General features: G+C 47.2%; 1 protein-coding gene across 3 annotated transcripts in view; it reads left to right on the top strand.

The window, feature by feature from the left end:
• Positions 1–18,164, top strand: part of LOC102460034 (zinc finger protein RFP-like) — an 84,322-nt gene that overhangs the window by 37,346 nt on the left and 28,812 nt on the right. Inside the window, exon 1 of one of the 3 annotated variants that reach the window (XM_075914036.2) lies at positions 10,180–10,877. The exons of 1 other annotated variant lie outside the window; for it this stretch is intronic. Coding sequence is in view for 1 of the 2 variants with exons in the window: in XM_075914034.2 (XP_075770149.2) it covers positions 11,440–11,467 (28 nt within the window). In the remaining variant the exon portion in view is untranslated. One more of the 3 variants, XM_075914034.2, reaches the window with a different exon arrangement.

The following is an 18,164-nucleotide window of genomic DNA, read 5'->3' as shown; positions in this document are numbered from 1 at the left end:
CCTCCTGAAAAATAAGTGGTGGAACAACATTACGCAAGGGGGGGGTTGTGCAAAAAGAGGCAGTGTAGACAGGTCCTTCTGGTTCAAAAGCCTCTTCCACAAAATGGTGGCTCATTAGGTTTGCAAATGAGGCTCAGCAATATTCCACGCTTAACCTCATTTGCATATTTCTTGCACAATAACCGGCCAGTGTAAACATAGCCCCAGTGTCCTGTCTGCCCACGGTGGCCAATACCAGGTGCCCCAGAGTCATTGAACAGAACAGGGAACATCCAGTGATCCCTCCCCTCTCATCCATTCCCATCCCTTTATACACAGAGGCCAGGGACCCCCTCCTGGCTCAGCCCCTGTGTAACTAGTGTGTCGTGAACTGTGTGTGAATCATTCGCTTTAATTAAATGTTTCCATCTGGTCCTGTCCGGTTGTTCTCTGGTGTGTTCCCCCGTCTAGGAAATGGATTGTTGCCACAAAGGGGTGGGGCTTTGTTGTCTCTATTGCAGTGTTTCTTAAACTGTGTTCTGCGGTGCCGCGAGGCAGTTGGAGGTGTGCCACGGAGAACAACAGAATTCAGAATGGCCGCCCTTAAAGGTTCTTTGGTGTTCCTCAAAAAAAATATTTTTGTTTGATGTTCCTCGATGTTAAAAAGTTTAAGAAACACGGCTCTGTTGGGTATTTTTTGTGGGGTTGTTTGCCGTTCAGACTATTCTACTGATCAAAAGCAGGACTCAGATTCTCTGTGAACTCACGACTGGATTCAGGTACCCGGGACCCTGCGCTGCTACGTCTGTGTCAGTGCAGATACACTTGGGTGCAGCAGGGCGGGGGCTCTTTAAGGACATAAGAACATAAGAGCGGCCATGTGGAGTCAGACCAAAGGTCCATCCAGCCCAGTGGCCTGTCTGCCCCCAGTGGCCAATGGCAGGTGCCCCAGAGGGAGTGAACAGAACAAGGAATCATTAAGGGATCCCTCTCCTGTTACCCATTCCCAGCCCCTGGCAAACAGAGTCACCATCCCTGCCCATCCTGGCTAAGTATTGAAGGACTAAACCTCCATGAATTTATCCAGCTCTTTCTTGAACCCTGTTAGGGTGCGACTCCTCAGCAGGGCTTAACTAAACATAAGTGAGCTACGTCAACTGCATATCTCATTTTGAAATAGAGCTCTCATCCTACAACTTCCCTTATTCCTCATACAGTGAGGGTTACAGGACTCAGAGTAAGAAGTCCTCCAGCTTGACAGTATTTTGAAACAATTTCAAAATAACTACCTGCTGTGTAGAAGTGGACTAAGTTATTTCAAAATAAAGTTGCAGTAAAGACTTACCCTTAAATTCCTGGTCTTCATAACATCCTCCAGCAAGGAATTCCACAGGTTGACTGTGTGCTGTGTCAAGAAAAACTTCCTTCTGTTTGTCTTAAACCTGCTATCTATTGATTTAATTTGGTCACTCCTAGTTCTTAGGTTATGGGAACAAGTAAATAACTTTTCCTTATTCACTTTTTCCACACCTGTCATGATTTTATAGACCTCTAACATATCGCCCCTTCATCTCCTCTTTTCTAAGCTAGTGACTAAGGGGTTAACTACACCTAGCCAGGTGCAGTAACAAATAGGAATGTAGGTAGGAATTTCAACCTAGGACAAAGGAATGTTTGGTTTTTCCCCCATTTTGTCTCTGAGGGCACGTCTAGACTACATGGATCCATGGACGGAGCCATGTAGATTAGGTTTTTAGGCAGAGGGAAATGAAGCGGTGATTTAAATACTCGCCATTTCATTTAAATTTAAATGGCTGCTGCGCTGAGCCGATCAGCTGTTTGTCGGCTCAGCGCGATAGTCTGGACGCTCCGCAGTCGACATCAAAGGATAGCCACTGGATAGCTGCCAGCCTGATCACCAAAAGCCACATGCGAACCCAGGAGCAGGTTTGCATGAAAATCAAGTTGGTCCAGTGAGACCCCCAACCCTGAGCCCTGAGCTTAGAATATAAGAACATCAGAACGGCCGTACTGGGTGAGACCAAAGGTCCATCTAGCCCAGTAGCCTGTCTGCTGACAGCGGCCCACACTAGGTACCCTGGAGGGGATGGACCGAAGACAATGACCAAGCCATTTGTCTTGTGCAATCCATCTCCAGCCTTCCACAAACAGAGGCCAGAGACACCATTTCTACCCCCTGGCTAATAGCACTCCATGGACCCAACCTCCATGAATTGATCTAACTTCTCTTTAAACTCTGTTATAGCTCTAGCCTTCACAGCCTCCTGTAGCAAGGAGTTCCACAGGTTGACTATTTGCTTTGTGAAGAACTTTCTGTTATTAATTTGAAGCCTGCTACCCATTCATTTCATTTGGTGTCCTTTAGTCCTTCTATTATGGGAACTAATGAAGAACTGTTCTTTATGCACCCTCTCCACCCCACTCATGTTTTTATAGACCTCTATCATATCCCCCCTCAGTCTCCTCTTTTCTAAGCTGAAAAGTCCCAGTCTCTTTAGCCTCTCTTCATATGGGACCTGTTCCAAACCCCTAATCATTTTAGTTGCCCTTTTCTGAACCTTTTCCAAGGCCAAAATATCTTTTCTGGGGTGAGGAGATCACATCTGTACACAGTACTGAAGATATGGGTACCATAGTTTGATACTTCCCCTCCTCCTTCTTCCCCTGGCTTCCCCCTTCCAGCTACCTCCTCCCAGGTTTCCTCCTCCCGTCTCCCACCCTCTCTCTTCCCCTCTCCCACCTCCTTTTTGCCAGTCTCCCCAAGTTTTGTTCAATAAAGAGAGTTTCTATTTTTGACCACACGTGTCCTTTATTTTGTACATCAGGAAGGGGAGCTAGGGAGAGGTAAGTGGAAGGAGGTGAGGGAGGAATGGGGTACGAGCCCTCGATGAGGAGGACTGGGGTAGCTCTGCGGGCTCCTCGGGGTGGAAGCTCTCCTGCAGCCCCCCGATTGACCCCCCCCCCCCGATGGCAGCCTGCGGCAAGTGCAGCTGGGCTGATGGCCGAGTGCTGTGATGTGCCGTGTGTGGGCATTCAGGGCACTCCAAGACAGGACTGTTTTGCTGTCCCTCATTGAGTTAGACAAGCAAGCGGGGAACCCCTGAGAACTATCTGTCCCTTTAAGCACAGCCCTCAGCTAGCCTGAGACAGCAGCTCCACGCTCTAAGTCCTAACCTGATGCCCTGCCGGCTCTGTTCCGGCCAGCCTTAACCTCGGTTCAGGGTCCACTCAATGTGGACACGCTAGTTCGAATTAGCAAAATGCTAATTCGAACTAGTTTTTAGGTCTAGATGCACTAGTTTGAATTAGCTTAGTTCGAATTAACTAATTCGAATTAAGTTAGTTCGAATTAGTGCTGTAGTGTAGACATACCCTTAGGGATGTGGATCAGGGGCTAGTAGAGGGAGACTTTCCTTCCTTTCTGGAAGGGTCTAGCTGATGATTTTTTAATTCTTTCTTTGAACCTTGGGCCCTTAGGGCCGTGCTCCACACAGTGTCCCTACGGCTGCCCGGGCTCCTCTCCCACAGGGGGTATGTCTACACTACAAAGTTAGTTCGAACTAACTTTCATAGGCACTACACTAGCGCTCCATTAGTTCGAATTAAATTCGAACTAACGGAGCGCTTAGTTCGAACTAGGTAATCCTCATTCCACGCGGATTAAGCCTAGTTCGAATTTACTAGTTCGAATTAAGGGCTATGTAGCCCCTTAATTCGAACTAGTGGGAGGCTAGCCCTCCCCAGGTTTCCCTGGTGGCCACTCTGGCCAACACTAGGGAAACTCGTCTGCCCCCCTCCCGGCCCCGGACCCCTTAAAGGGGCATGGGCTGGCTACGGTGCCCGTGCCAGGTGCAAGCCTGCCAGCACCCAGCCAGCAGACCCTGCACCTGGCACGGATCGAGCCAGCCACCTGATGCCCCCCAGCCCTCCCCCTCTTCCCGGGACCAGGCTGGCGGCTCCCGGGAGCTTGCCCGGGACCGCAAGAGGCGGGCACCCGCCTGGGCTAGTGCGGACATCGTGGACCTCGTCCATGACCTCCGCACTAGGCACAGGAAAGTGGCCGTCTAGGGCAGGAGAGCTGCCAGCCTGGCCACCCAGGAGCAGACGTGCATGAAAATCAAGGGGGTCCACTGAGACCCTCGACCCTGAGCCCTGAGCTTACAATGGCCGTACTCGGTCAGACCAAAGGTCCATCTAGCCCAGTAGCCTGTCTGCCGACGGCGGCCAACCCTAGGAACCCTGGAGGGGATGGACCGAAGACAGTGACCAAGCCATTTGTCTCGTGCCATCCCTCTCCAGCCTTCCACAAACCTTGGGCAGGGACACCACTCCTACCCCCTGGCAAATAGCACTCCATGGACCCAGCCTCCATGACTTGATCTCACTTCCCTTTAAACTCTGTTCTAGTTTTAGCCTTCACAGCCTCCTGTAGCAAGGAGTTCCACAGGTTGACTCTTTGCTTTGTGAAGAACAACTTTCTGTTACTACTTTGAAGCCTGCAACCCATTCCTTTCCTTTGGTGTCCTCTAGCCCTTCTTTATGGGAACTAATGAAGAACTTTTCTTAATTCACCCACTCCACCCAACTCCTGCTTTTAGAGACCTCTATCCTGTCCCCCCTCCGTCTCCTCTTTTCTAAGCTGAAAAGTCCCAGTCTCTTTAGCCTCTCTTCATATGGGACCTGTTCCCAACCCCTGATCATTTTAGTTGCCCTCCCCTCTCCCAGCCTCTCTCTTCCCCTCTCCCACCTCCTTTTCCCAGTCTCCCCCAGTTTTGTTCAATAAAGACAGATTCCATTTTTTAACACAATTGTCCTTTATTTTGTACATCAAGAAGAGGGGCTAGGGAAGGGTAAGTGGAAAGAGGAGAGGGAAGAATGGGGTACGCGCCCCCGATGGGCAGGACTGGACTGGCTCTGCGGGCTTCTGGGGGTGGTAGCTCTCCTGCAGCCCCCCAATTGCCCCTTCTCTCCTGCAGCCCCCCAATTGCAGGCTGCGGCAAGTGCAGCCGGTCTGATGGCCGAGTGCTGTGATGTGCCCAGTGTGGGTACTCCGGGCAATCCAAGCCAGGAGTGCTTTGCAAGCAGGGCACCCCTGAGAACTATCTGTCCGGGGTGGGGGTCGGGTCCCTTTAAGCACAGCCCTCGGCTAGCCTGAGACAGCAGCTCCACGCTCTAAGTCCTAATCTGATGCCCTGCCGGCACTGCTTCCAGGAATCCTTAAGCCTGGTTCAGGGTCCACTTAATGTGGACATGCTAGTTCGAATTAGCAAAACGCTAGTTTGGATCCGTTAGTTCGAATTAGCTTAGTTCGAATTAACTAATTCGAACTAAGTTAGTTCGAATTAATGTTGTAGTGTAGACATACCCAGGGAGGCTTGTGAGGCTGCTTGCAGTGGCTGGCTAGAGCTGGTGCTAATGATGTCAGGTCGGGAGTTCAAGCGGCAGTCTGGGCAAGGTGGGGCCCTGTCTCCCTTTAGCTGGCAATTACAGGCAGAGAGGCTGGAAAAGGAAACAGGCTGATCTGCTGGCAGGGAACAGGCCAATGTGCTGGTTAGAGGAGCTCCAGCAGGCACACACTGCGCTGGGCCAGCCTGCTGGGAAGGGGCTCTGGCCACCTGCTTCCCTGCCCTCTCTCAGCTCCCCCCTTCCCTTGTTGGCTGAGAGGGATATCATAGAATACTAGGACTGGAAGGGACCTCGAGAGGCCATTGAGTCCAGTCCCCTGCCCTCATGTACTGACCAAGTACTGTCTAAACCATCCCTGATAGACATTTATCTCACCTACTCTTAAGTATCTCCACAGATGGAGATCCCACAACCTCCCTGGGCAACTTATTTCAGTGTTTAACCACCCTGACAGGTAGGAACTTTTTCCTAATGTCCAACCTAAGCCTCCCTTGCTGCAGTTTAAGCCCATTGCTTCTTGTTCTATCCCCAGAGGCCAAGATGAACAAGTTTTCTCCCTCCTCCTTATGACACCCTTTTAGATACCTGAAAACGACTATCATGTCCCCCCTCAATCTTCTCTTCTCTAAACTAAACAAACCCAATTCTTTGAGCCTTCCTTCATAGGTCATGTTCTCTAGACCTTTAATCATTCTTATTGCTCTTCTCTGGACCCTCTCCAATTTCTCCACATCTTTCTTGAAATGCGGTGCCCAGAACTGGACACAATACTCTAACTGAGGCCTAATCAGTGCGGAGTAGAGCGGAAGAATGACTTCTCGTGTCTTGCTCACAACACACCTGTTAATGCATCCCAGAATCATGGTTGCTTTTTTGCAACAGCATCACACTGTTGATTCACATTTAGCTTGTGGTCCATTATAACCCCTAAATCTCTTTTATAAAATATATCGAAAGGATAGAGCAGGCCAGCTGGGTGGTGGAGTGGCACTGTATGTGAAAGATAGTGTAGAATCAAATGAAATAAAAATATTAAATGAATCAACATGTTCAATAGAATTGCTATGGATAATAATTCCAAGCTCCAATAATAAGAAATTAGCAGTAGGGATATATTATTGACCACCTGACCAAGACAGCGATACTGACATTGAAATGCTGAGGGAGATTAGAGAGGTTACCAAAATAATGAACTCTATAATAATGGGGGATTTTAATTATCCCCGTATTGACTGGATACATGTCACCTCAGGAAGAGAAGCGGAGATAAAATTTCTCAATGGCTTAATTGACTGCTTCTTGGTGCAGCTGGTACAGGAACCCACAAGGGGAGAGGCAATTCTCGATTTAGTCCTGAGTGGAGCGCAGGATCAGGTCCAGGAGATAACCATTACAGGACTGCTTGGGAATAGTGACCATAATATAATAACATTCAACATTCCTGTGGTGGGAAGAACACCTCAGCAGTCCAGCACTCTGGCATTTAATTTCAAAAAGGGGAATTACACAAAAATGAGGAGGTTAGTTAAACAGAAATTAAAAGGCACAATGACCAGAGCCACCAAATCCCTGCAAACTGCATGGAAACTTTTTAAAGACACCATAACAGAGGCCCAACTTAAATGTATACTCCAAATTAAAAAACATAGCAAGAGACCTAAAAAAGAGTCACCGTGGCTTAACCACCATGTGAAAGAAGCAGTGAGGGACAAAAAGGCATCTTTTAAGAAGTGGAAGTCTAATCTTAGTGAGATAAATAGAAAGGAACATAAACACTGTCAAATCAAGTGTAAAAATGTAATAAGAAAAGCAAAAAAAGATTTTGAGGAAAAAACTCAAAAAGAAATAATAAAATGTTTTTTAAGTACATTAGAAGCAGGAAGCCTGCTAAAAAGCCTGTGGGTCCCCTAGGTGATTGAGCTATAAAAGGAGCAATCAAAGATGATAAAGCCATTGCAGATAAACTAACTGATTACTTTGCTTCATTCTTCACATCTGAGGACGTTATGGAGATTCTCAAATCTGCACCGTCTTTTGTGAGTGATGAATCTGAGGAACTGTCCCAGATTGAAGTGTCATTAGAGGAGGTTTTGGAACAAATAGAAAAACTTAATGTTAACAAATCTCTGGGACCGGATGGCATTCATCCAAGGGTTTCAAAAGAACTCAAATGGGAAATTGCCGAACCATTATCTGTGGTTTATAACTTATCCTTTAAATCGGCTTCCATACCAAATGACTGGAAGGTAGCTAATGTGACACCAATATTTAAAAAGGGCTCTAGAGGCGATCCTGGCAATTACAGACCAGTAAGTCTAACTTCAGTACCGGGCAAATTAGTTGAAACAATAGTAAAGAATAAAATTGTGAGGCACGGAGAAGAACATAATTTGTTGGACAAAAGTCAACATGGTTTCTGTAAAGGGAAATTATGATTTACTAATCTATTAGAGCTCTTTGAAGGGGTTAACAAACATGCAGGCCAGGGGGATTCAGTAGATATAGTAAATTTAGATTTTCAGAAAGCCTTTGACAAGGTCCCTCACCAAAGGCTCTTGTGTAAATTACATGGCCATGGGATAAGAGGGAAGGTCCTTTCTTGGATTGAGAACTGGTTAAAAGACAGGAAACAAAGGGGTAGGAATAAATGGTAAATTTTCAGATTGGAGAGGGGTAACTAGTGGTGTCCCCTATGGGTCAGTCCTGGGAACAATCCTTTTCAACTTATTCATAAATAATCTGGAAAAAGAGGTAAGCAGTGAAGTGGTAAAGTTTGCGGATGATACCAAACTATTTAGAATAGTCAAGACAGAAGCAGACTGTGAGAGACTCCAAAGAGATCTCGCCAAACTGAGTGATTGGGCAACAAAATGGCAAATGAAATTTAATGTGGATAAGTGTAAAGTAATGCATATCAGGAAAAATAACCCCAACTATAGGTACTGTGTGATGGGGGCTAATTTGGCTATGACAAATCAGGAAAGAGATCTTGGAGTTATCGTGGATAGTTCTCTGAAAACTTTGACACAGTGTGCAGCAGCGGTCAAAAAGGCAAATAGGATGCTAGGAATTATTAAGAAAGGGATATAAAATAAACACAGAATATCTTACTGCCCCTGTATAAAACTATGGTACGCCCATATCTTGAATACTGTGTACAGATGTGGTCTCCTCACCTCAAAAAAGATATTTTGGCCTTGGAAAGGGTTCAGAAAAGGGCAACTAAAATGATTAGGAGTTTGGAACAGGTCCCATATGAAGAGAGGTTAAAGTGATTGGGACTTTTCAGTTTAGAAAAGAGGAAATGAGGTGGGATATGACAGAGGTATATAAAATCATGAGTGGTGTGGAGGGGGTGGAAAAAGAAAAGTTAGGGCCCATAATAGAAGAACTAGAGGACACCAAATGAAATGAATGGGTAGCAGGTTTAAAACTAATAAAAGAAAGTTCTTCTTCACACAGTGTGTAGTCAACCTGTGGAACTCCTTTCCAGAGGAGGCTGTGAAGGCTAGGATTATAATAGAGTTTAAAGAGAAGCTAGATAATTTCATGGAGGTTAGGTCCATAAAAGGCTATTAGCCAGGGGATAGAAATGGTGCCCCCTGGCCTCTGTTTGTCAGAGGCTGGAGAAGGATGGCAGGAGACAAATCGCTTGATCATCGTCTTCGGTCCACCCTCTCTGGGGCACTTGGTGCTGGCCACTGTCGGCAGACAGGATACTGGGCTAGATGGACCTTTGGTCTGACCCAGAATGGCTGTTCTTATGTTCTTATGTTATGTTCTTTCTGCTGTACTCCTTCCTAGACAATCGCTTTCTATTTGGTATGTGTGAAATTGATTGTTCCTTCCTAAGTGGTGCACTTTGCATTTCTCTTTATTAAACTTCATCCTATTTACCCCAGACGTTTCTCCAATTTGTCCAGATCATTTTGAATTATGACCCCATCCTCCAGAGCAGTCGTAACCCCTCCCAGCTTGGTATCATCTGCAAACTTAATAATCGTACTTTCTATGCCAATATCTAAATCGTCGATGAAAATATTGAACAGAGCCGGTCCCAAAACAGACCCCTGCGGAACCCCACTTATTATACCTTTGCAGCAGGATTGAGAACCATTAATAAGTACTCTTTCAGTACAGTTTTCCCGGTAGTTATGCACCCACCTTATAGTAGCCCCATCTAAGTTGTATTTGCCTTGTTTATTGATAAGAATATCATACGAGACCGTACCAAACGCCTTACTAAAGTCTAGGTATACCACATCCTCCGCTTCTGCCTTATCCTCAAGCCTTGTTATCGTAGCAAAGAAAGCTATCAGATTGCTTTGACATGATTTGTTCTTTACAAATCCCTGTTGGCTGTTCCCTATCACCTTGCCACCTTCCAAGTGTTTACAGATGATTTCCTTAATTACTTGCTCCATTATCTTCCCTGGCACAGAAGTTGAACTAACTGGGCTGTAGTTTCCTGGGTTGTTCTTATTTCCCTTTTTATAGATGGGCACTATATTTGCCCTTTTCTATTCTTCTGGAATCTCTCCTGTCCCCCATGATTTTCCAAAGATGATAGCTAGAGGCTCAGATACCTCCTCTATCAGCTCCTTGAGTATTCTAGGATGCATTTCATCAGGCCCTGGTGACTTGCAGGCATCTAACTTTTCTAGGTGATTTTTAACTTGTTCTTTTTAAATTGTATCTTCTAAACCTCGCCCCTTCCCACTAGCAGTCATGATGTTAGGCATTCCTTCAGACTTCTCCCTGAAGACTAAAACAAAGACGTCATTAAGCAATTTCCAAGTTTCCTGTTACTGGGATGTGGGCCCAGAGCCCAGCTTGCCCCAGGGGAGGAAAAGCTAAGTGCAGGGATGTGGGAGATGAGCTCATAATCCTGGGTTGAGCAAGCCATCCCGCAAACCACTGGGCTATTCCTCCCGCTAAACTGACCCCTGGGAGATTTGACCACCCAACCCTTGATTAACCGGCCTGGCCCCTACTAACCTCTTGTCGTCAATCTGTTCCCATCACTTTGCGGTCTGCTGTGCTCTCCCGCTGAGAGCTGGGTAGGAAATGGATGTCTGGAGGAAAGGGAAGGGCCGCTTTGCTGCTGCGGTTGGGGAGCGGACTCCAGGCTCGCTGCGTGACAGGCTGGAAATGATGCGATTTGCGACGCTACTTTCACTACCAGCGAGCGACGCCGGGCGGTGGGCGCGGGAGGCAGGGCTGGGGCTGCGCCCCGCGGGGGAGCGAGGGTTTTCCAGCCTGCCCACGCCACGGGCTTCGACCCTTCCATGGTCACTTTCACTTTCCGCCAGGCGAACGCGGCGAGACCCGGGTCCCCTCGGGGCGCCCCGGCTGGAGCCGAGCAGCGGGGGCCCGGGCCCAGCCCAGCGGCGCGTAGCGAGCCCGGCCCGAGGCCAAGGGGGGTCCGGCCGCGCCCGGCAGAGCGTCCCGCGCCCCGAGGCTCCAGCCAGGTACGTGCTGCCCCGGGAGGGGCTGGGCGAGCCGCGGGGCGCGGGCAGATGGTTGGAAACACCCGGCGCGATCCTTGGCCCCGCTCCGTGCGGGACCGGCCCGGGGTGCCCCGTTCGGGGAGATCTCCGGTCTCACCCCCGCAGGGTGCCCCGGGGTGTCCCTCTGCCCGCCTGCGGGATTGGGGATTTCTGCCTCTTGCCTGTTGTTCTCCGGGGCGATCTGTGACAAATCCCCCCCCCCCCCGTCCCCTCCCAAGATTTCGGAGACTGGCGACTTGCTGCGCGAAGTCTGGTTCCCCGCCCGCTCTCGCTGCGCTTTTCCCTCTTGCCGGCGGGGCGAGTCCTCTTGTGTTTGGGAAGCATCGAGTCCTGCTCGGAACCAGGCAGGGCAGAAAACTGCAGCTGGGTCTTTCTGCGCGTGCCTGAAGCTGATCTTGTTCGGGGGTGTCACTGAGGGGGGCTCCAGGCTACACTGACCCAGGGAAATGTACTGTACCTTGCGTGACGGATCGCTTCCTCCTGTGTGACAAGCCACTGACGATGCAGAATCCCGGGGAAACCTATGGGAGGAGGACAGCTCTTCCAAATTGGTAGTGTTGGCTGGGAAATTACATGTTATGGTTTGGCTTGGGTTGGTTTGAATCGTGTACTATGGACCACGAAATATTGTAGTTTTTCTTTCTTTCTGTTTTCATTTGGCTCCCTTTTCTCCTTTGAGAGAGGAGAAGGCAATAAAGATTTGTATGCCTCCTGAGTGGGCCTTCGCAAATGGAATCATTTTTTTTTCATGTAGCATCAATTTCATTGAAAAATCAGTATTAAGGAATTCTACAAGCGAAATGTGGTTTGGGGCCACGGGCAGGGAGAAAGAGGGTGAGGTAAAAAGTTTGGGGGCAATTTCACTGGCTTTGAGCACCCTACTGTAGAAAGGGGTCAAGTGCCCCTGCAGACAATACAAGACCAGACTATACCAATGGTGAGCATATTGCCTGCTGCTGCCCCCATATCCCTCACCCCCCTCTGCTGTCCTGGCTCCTGCCTTTCCCACTCCCCTCAGCCCTTTCAGGACCTGCCCACCTCCTCTGCATCAGCCCTTCTGTTCCGCCTGTGCCCTCTCCTCCTGTAGTCCCATCTGATCAGCTGCAGCTGCCTCTGCCCATCCCCTCTGCTAACACCTCCCTCTTCCCACCTGCCCTGCTTCTCTCCTCTGGTGTCTGTCCTTCCCCTCCAGTGTCCTTCCATTCCCTCCGCCTCCCCCCATCCCCTGGTACCTGCATCTTCCTTTACCCTGCACCTTCCTGTTTCCTCCTCCTTTCCTCACTGCCCCTGACCTCCTTGACTCTTTCTGCCTGGTGCCAACCCTCACCATCATCTGCCCCAGTTCTCCTCATGGTCCTCTGTGTCCCCTCTGTGTCCCCTTCCTTTTCCCATCCCCACTGACACCTTCCTTCCTTTCTCTTCCCCGCTTGCCCTTTTCCTCATTGTCTCCTCTTGGCCCCCTGGCATTTGTCTCTCCTCCACCCTGCCCTTTGTTGCATGCCTCTCTGTTCTCCTGCCCTGCCCTCCTCCCTTCTGCACAAGCCCCTTCCTCTCCTTGCCCTGCTTTCCCTTCGTCCTCCCCCTGTCCCTTCTCTCACCTTCTGCCTTCCATATGGAAAGGAGTTTGTGGGGCTTGAGCCAGGCTGTGATGCTATTACCGCAGTGTCCATCCCTGCTGCTCCTGATGTGGGACTGCATGCTGAGATTGGAGTAGAGGCCACCCATGGTGATATTTTTAGTATTGCGGTTTCGGTCCCCACAGGCTGCCCGGCTCCAGCTGGAGTCAAGTGGCAGCCACATGAGGCCCATTCTGGTGAGGCTGCCCCCGCTGGAACGCACATCGTGTGGCTGCCGCTTGACTCTAGCTGGAGCTAGGGTCTCCCGCGGGGACCCAGACCAGGGTATTAAAAAATAACAACACAGGCGGCCTCTATTGCAGTCTTGGACTCTGCCGAGCCCAAGTGTGCTCCACCCTGTGGCACCCCAGCTATCAAAGCAGCCCAGAGGAGAAGTAGGTGGCCCCTTCAGACCAGGACCCCACACCGCAGAGGGGCTCCAGTGGAGGGAGGGAGGGAGGGAAGGTGGAGAGTAAGGGGCCCTGCGCCACTGGAAGCTGGCTCAGCTGCCCTACCCACCCTGGTGGATGGTGTCACAAAAGGGTGCTGCTGCTGCTCAGTTGATCAAACCGAGCAAACAGAGCTCCTGACTGTGTAATATGACTGGCCCACAGAACAAGAGATCTACAGCAGACAGACTGTACCCTTGAGAAGTTTATTGCAAGCAGTTTAGGAGCAAATCTTAAAAGCACTAAATGTGTGTGTGTATATATATATATATATAAAACAAACAGTGAAAGACAGAAAAAGGCATTAAAATGAATAATTAAACGGAATACTTAACAATTTAAATTTAATTCTTAACCCAATTTAGCAATCTAATTCTTAATTCAATTTAACACACACACACACACACTTACACTCTCACACACACTCACCCTCTGGGGCTGGCCAGACTCTAGGTAATGTTGGTTAATTTGGTTGAGGCAGAGGTCCGATGTGTACATCACCCCAATATGCCGAATCAACGGACTCCAACTCGTGGGGGGAAATGGTGCGGTATATATCCCCTCGGCAGGGGCCAGGCTAGTGAGATGCATCCACTGGTTGCTCACAGTCCGGGTGGGGTGATGTCCGTTAGTGACACTCCCTTCTTCTTGCTGGTGTGTCCACAACTGATCCAGAAATATTTGGTTTTTGCACCGCTTGCCTCACCACAAGTGTGAAACAGCAATCTGTCCTTGGTTAGATTCTTCCCTTGTTACTTTTTCTTATCTCGCAATGCTGGACACCCTGCCCCAGCCACATACACAGTTCTTTTATCTCACACAGTCCTTTTTCTTAACATTGTAAACAATTCCATAATCCTCCGGGGCTCTTGACTGGACCAAACAAGTCCATAATCTTCTCTTCAGCTCACTTGCTATGGATTCATTCATACACTCACACCTACCAGTCACACTACCCATGATTCGTGACATCTTCCCCCTCTTGATACCTGAGCCATGCTCATGATGTCACTACTTAAGTTAGACAAGTATTAATATTTATGCAAGTTGTAAAAAGGTACAAAAATAGTTATAATTTATAACATACTTTTTTAGATGCATTGGCTTGAGCACAACAGTACTTAGCCGTTTATGGCAGTAACAGCACATAATGATAAACAAGAACAATACAAAAGTGGCAAGGGATCATGCAATAATAAACACATACATAAGCAAATACATATTTATATTTTACCAATGGTGTTTGGTCAGGTTGACTACTTTGTTGTTCAATTGTTTAATCTGGGAGCCTTTTAGCTAAAGCGTAAATTTGTGTGGTTGCCACAGACTGAGTTATTTGAGGAGTCTGTTGAGCCAGATTAGAACTTTTGTTTAAAAGTTTGGTCCAAATGGACTAGTTTTGCGGAGGAGGAATTGGTAGCCTGGGCATAGGAGTGAAAACTGTACTGGTTTGAGGCAAGGGTGACACATAATATGATGGGAACCATGAATTAGAACATCTGATACATTGCAGGTACATTTGAGTATAACTTTTAGTAGAATTACCTTTTTGGCCTAAATGTAACCAGTGACAGGAAACATTTTTGCAGGAGGTTGTAAAGGAAGGGCCTGTGTTAAGAACAGATTCTTTTATTTTGCAATGGTAGGAAAACACAAAGGCCCTTTTTCTTGTAGGCTATGTCTAGACTGCAGGCTTCTTTCGAAAGAGGCTCTTTCGAAAGCATCTTTCGAAAGAGCCTCTTTCGAAAGATCGCGTCTAGACTGCAGGCAGATCTTTCGAAAGAGCAATCCGCTTTTTCGAAAGAGAGCACCCAGCGAGTCTGGATGCTCTCTTTCGAGGAAGCCCTATTTACATTGAAGAACGCCTTCTTTCGAAAGAGGAACTTTCGAAAGAAGGCGTTCTTCCTCGTGAAACGAGGTTTACCGCCATCGAAAGAAAAGCCGCGTTCTTTCGAAATAATTTCGAAAGAACGCGGCTTGAGTCTGGACGCAGGGGGAGTTTTTTCGGGAAAAGGCTACTTTTCCCGAAAAAATCCCTGAGTCTGGACACAGCCGTAGTCCAGCTCAGAGAAACAAGCATTTTGGAGCACTGAGCTAGATGGACACACTGAAGAATTTAACTTAATCTGTGAACAGGGAACAGCAGAGATGAAGTGTGCCAAAATCAGAGTCCAGTGGGATTGAATTTTAAAAAGGAGCCATAACTGCTCCGCTACTGACAAGGCATTCTTAACTAGTTGACAAGGGATGGTAGCTGGCTTGGTGACATTCCAAATCTGTAAGCAGAGCAAGCTCTGCATTTCACCCATTGAAGTCCATGAAAGGCTATGGCTAAAATCCCAGTCCAAATTGTGTTTCTGATGATCCCAAAGAGAAATTGTGCCACCGCTCATTTGGGATACTTGACCTTTCCACCGAATTTGCAGTTGAAAATGAATCACCCCAGGTAACTGGTCCCAGGAGTGATACGCTCATGTGGACACCACCTCTTGAAGGAGCTCTGGAGTTAGCACTGAGCCATCCAAAGTGATGGTTGTGATTTGCCATTATAGAATGTGCAGCCACCCCTTGATGCACGGTATTTGGAGCAGTTGTTCACAATTTTTCCAGAACCTAGGGCCACTCTATCAGAATCAATGACTGCAGAGATCCCATGCAGACACACAACTTTCTGAAATAGTTTTTGGCCAATTGGGCAGCTATACAGGATTTCATGGGGAAAGCCTGTTCATACCCTTCCACTAAAGGAATTAATAACCCCCATCTGTCTCTGGGGATCTCCCTGTGCACTTCAGGAATTGGGATTTGCCCTTTTAGTTCAGCTGCTATTTATGTTAAAAAATGTTATTTTACTAGCTTAAACAGCTAGCACAATAAACTGTTATAAAATAAAATACCCCAGTAGCATAGTTGGTATTCTTTTCCTGTAAAGTTCAAATTATGTTATTTTAGACTGAGATGTTTAAATCAAAGCTAAGGTTACCAGCTTCCGACGGGATGCCCTTATGTTCATTTGGGAGTGCGATGCTGGCAAGTTCTGGTCTGGGTAGATACAAATACAATCTGGAACTTCAAAGGTGACATTAGAGATGCTTAAAAAACAACAAATAGTCTGACAGCACTTTAAAGGCCAATAACACATGTAGATGGGATTATGAGCTTTCATGGACATAGCCCACTTAGAGATACTGTCGGTTGAAGTTACCTAATCAGTAGGGCTATGTCTAGACTGCAGGCTTCTTTCGAAAGAGGCTCTTTCGAAAGCATCTTTCGAAAGAGCCTCTTTCGAAAGAGAGCGTCTAGACTGCACGGAGAAATTTCGAAAAAGCGGCTTGCTTTTTCGAAAGAAAGCATCCAGTGAGTCTGGATGCTCTCTTTCGAAGAAGCCCTATTTACATTGAAGAACGCCTTCTTTCGAAAGAGGAACTTTCGAAAGAAGGCGTTCTTCCTCGTGAAATGAGGTTTACCGCCATCGAAAGAAAAGCCGCGTTCTTTCGAAATAATTTCGAAAGAACGCGGCTTGAGTCTGGACGCAGGGGAAGTTTTCTCGAAAAAAGGCTACTTTTTTCGAAAAAAACCCTGAGTCTGGACACAGCCTAGATGGTTGATAATGGAGGAGAGTGATTCTTGCCCCTTACAGTATTTGAGTCCTAGGAAGACAGGTCAAGTTGACAGATATCAGATGTGGAGCAGCAATTGTTACACACGTATTTTTGTTTAAATAACAATATGTTGACCTAAAAGTTGTTATAAGTTAATAAGACCCAATACGTGTGTCCCACACCCATGACAGTGATGGCCCCCTGACTCTAGGTATAAGTCTGAGATTTAGGTGCATTACCTGATTACAGCAGAGAGTAAGGGCAGTTTTCCATTATTGCCCCTGCATTCACTTCAGGAAGGGGACCCTCCATGTGGTTTATTTGTTACCACTTTGGTTAATTGCCTAGTCTTCCCTTTTACTTAAAATAGATTTTTTTTGTACCTATCTGCTTCAACTTTTACTTTATTTACATAGTTCCAGAATTAACCTTAGCAGTTTGCTAAGCCCAGCAAGTTTGCCACAACAACCATGCCATTGCCGGATCCTTGCTCTTTAGATGGAACACCATGGAAATGGATATTCAATTTGTCAGGAGGCAGCTAGAGATAAGATGAGTTCTGATTAGAGCGTCATATATTTTTTTCCCCCTGCCTACTACAGTGTTCCTTTTTTTTAAAACAATACACAATAATGCTAGCATTGAGACAAATGACACAAATTGACAAAACGTAACATATGAGACAACACATAAGACATGTAACAATTATTCTTGATTGCTCTTCAGCTGGTACCAGCTTTTTCTGATGTTCTGAAAAACAAAAAGAATTTTTTTTACCCCCGTGGGGGTGGCACATCATATTTTTAAATGCTTCTTTTTGTTACAAGTATTCTTGCTGACTTTATCAGCCTGAATTATTACCTATGCTTTTGTTTTATAAATCAGCCATGCCTAAGTAATGTCCATCTTTTGGGGGTTTTGGGTACATTATTTCACTGCTCAATTAGGGTATGTCTACACTACCCCCTTAGTTCGAACTAGGGGGGTAATGTAGTCATTCGGAGTTGCAAATGAAGCCCGGGATTTGAATTTCCTGGGCTTCATTTGCATGATGCCGGCCGGCGCCATTTTTAAATGCCGGCTAGTTCGGACTCCGGGCCACGCGGCTACACGCGGCACGGTCTAGCTAGTTCGGATTAGGCTTCCTATTCCGAACTAGCTGTACACCTCGTTCCATCCGAACTAGCTAGTCCATGCCGCGTGTAGCCGCGCGGCACGGAGTCCGAACTAGCCGGCATTTATAAATGGTGCCGGCCGGCATCATGCAAATGAAGCCCGGGAAATTCAAATCCCGGGCTTCATTTGCAACTCCGAATGACTACATTACCCCCCTAGTTCAAACTAGGGGTGTAGTGTAGACATACCCTTATTGAGTTAATGAGGTGGCATGCCTCAGTTTCTCTCTTACACAGCAGACCAGAATTTAATTGTCTGTTGTGAATAAATTTGGAGGTTCACTGAGAAGCTTTACTTTTTTTTATAGTGATTTTCAGCAAGCCCAACAGGTTTTTTTTCTGAAAGAGAATCATATTTAATGTTGCAGGGTTACTTATTAACACTACATTTATTTTTATGTATACA

This window comes from Pelodiscus sinensis, chromosome 19 (genome assembly GCF_052426305.1).
Source record: "Pelodiscus sinensis isolate ZL-2025 chromosome 19, ASM5242630v1, whole genome shotgun sequence".
Lineage (NCBI taxonomy): Eukaryota > Metazoa > Chordata > Testudines > Trionychidae > Pelodiscus > Pelodiscus sinensis.
Note: the sequence above shows the minus strand (reverse complement) of the source record. Positions and strands in the feature narration are given on the sequence as shown.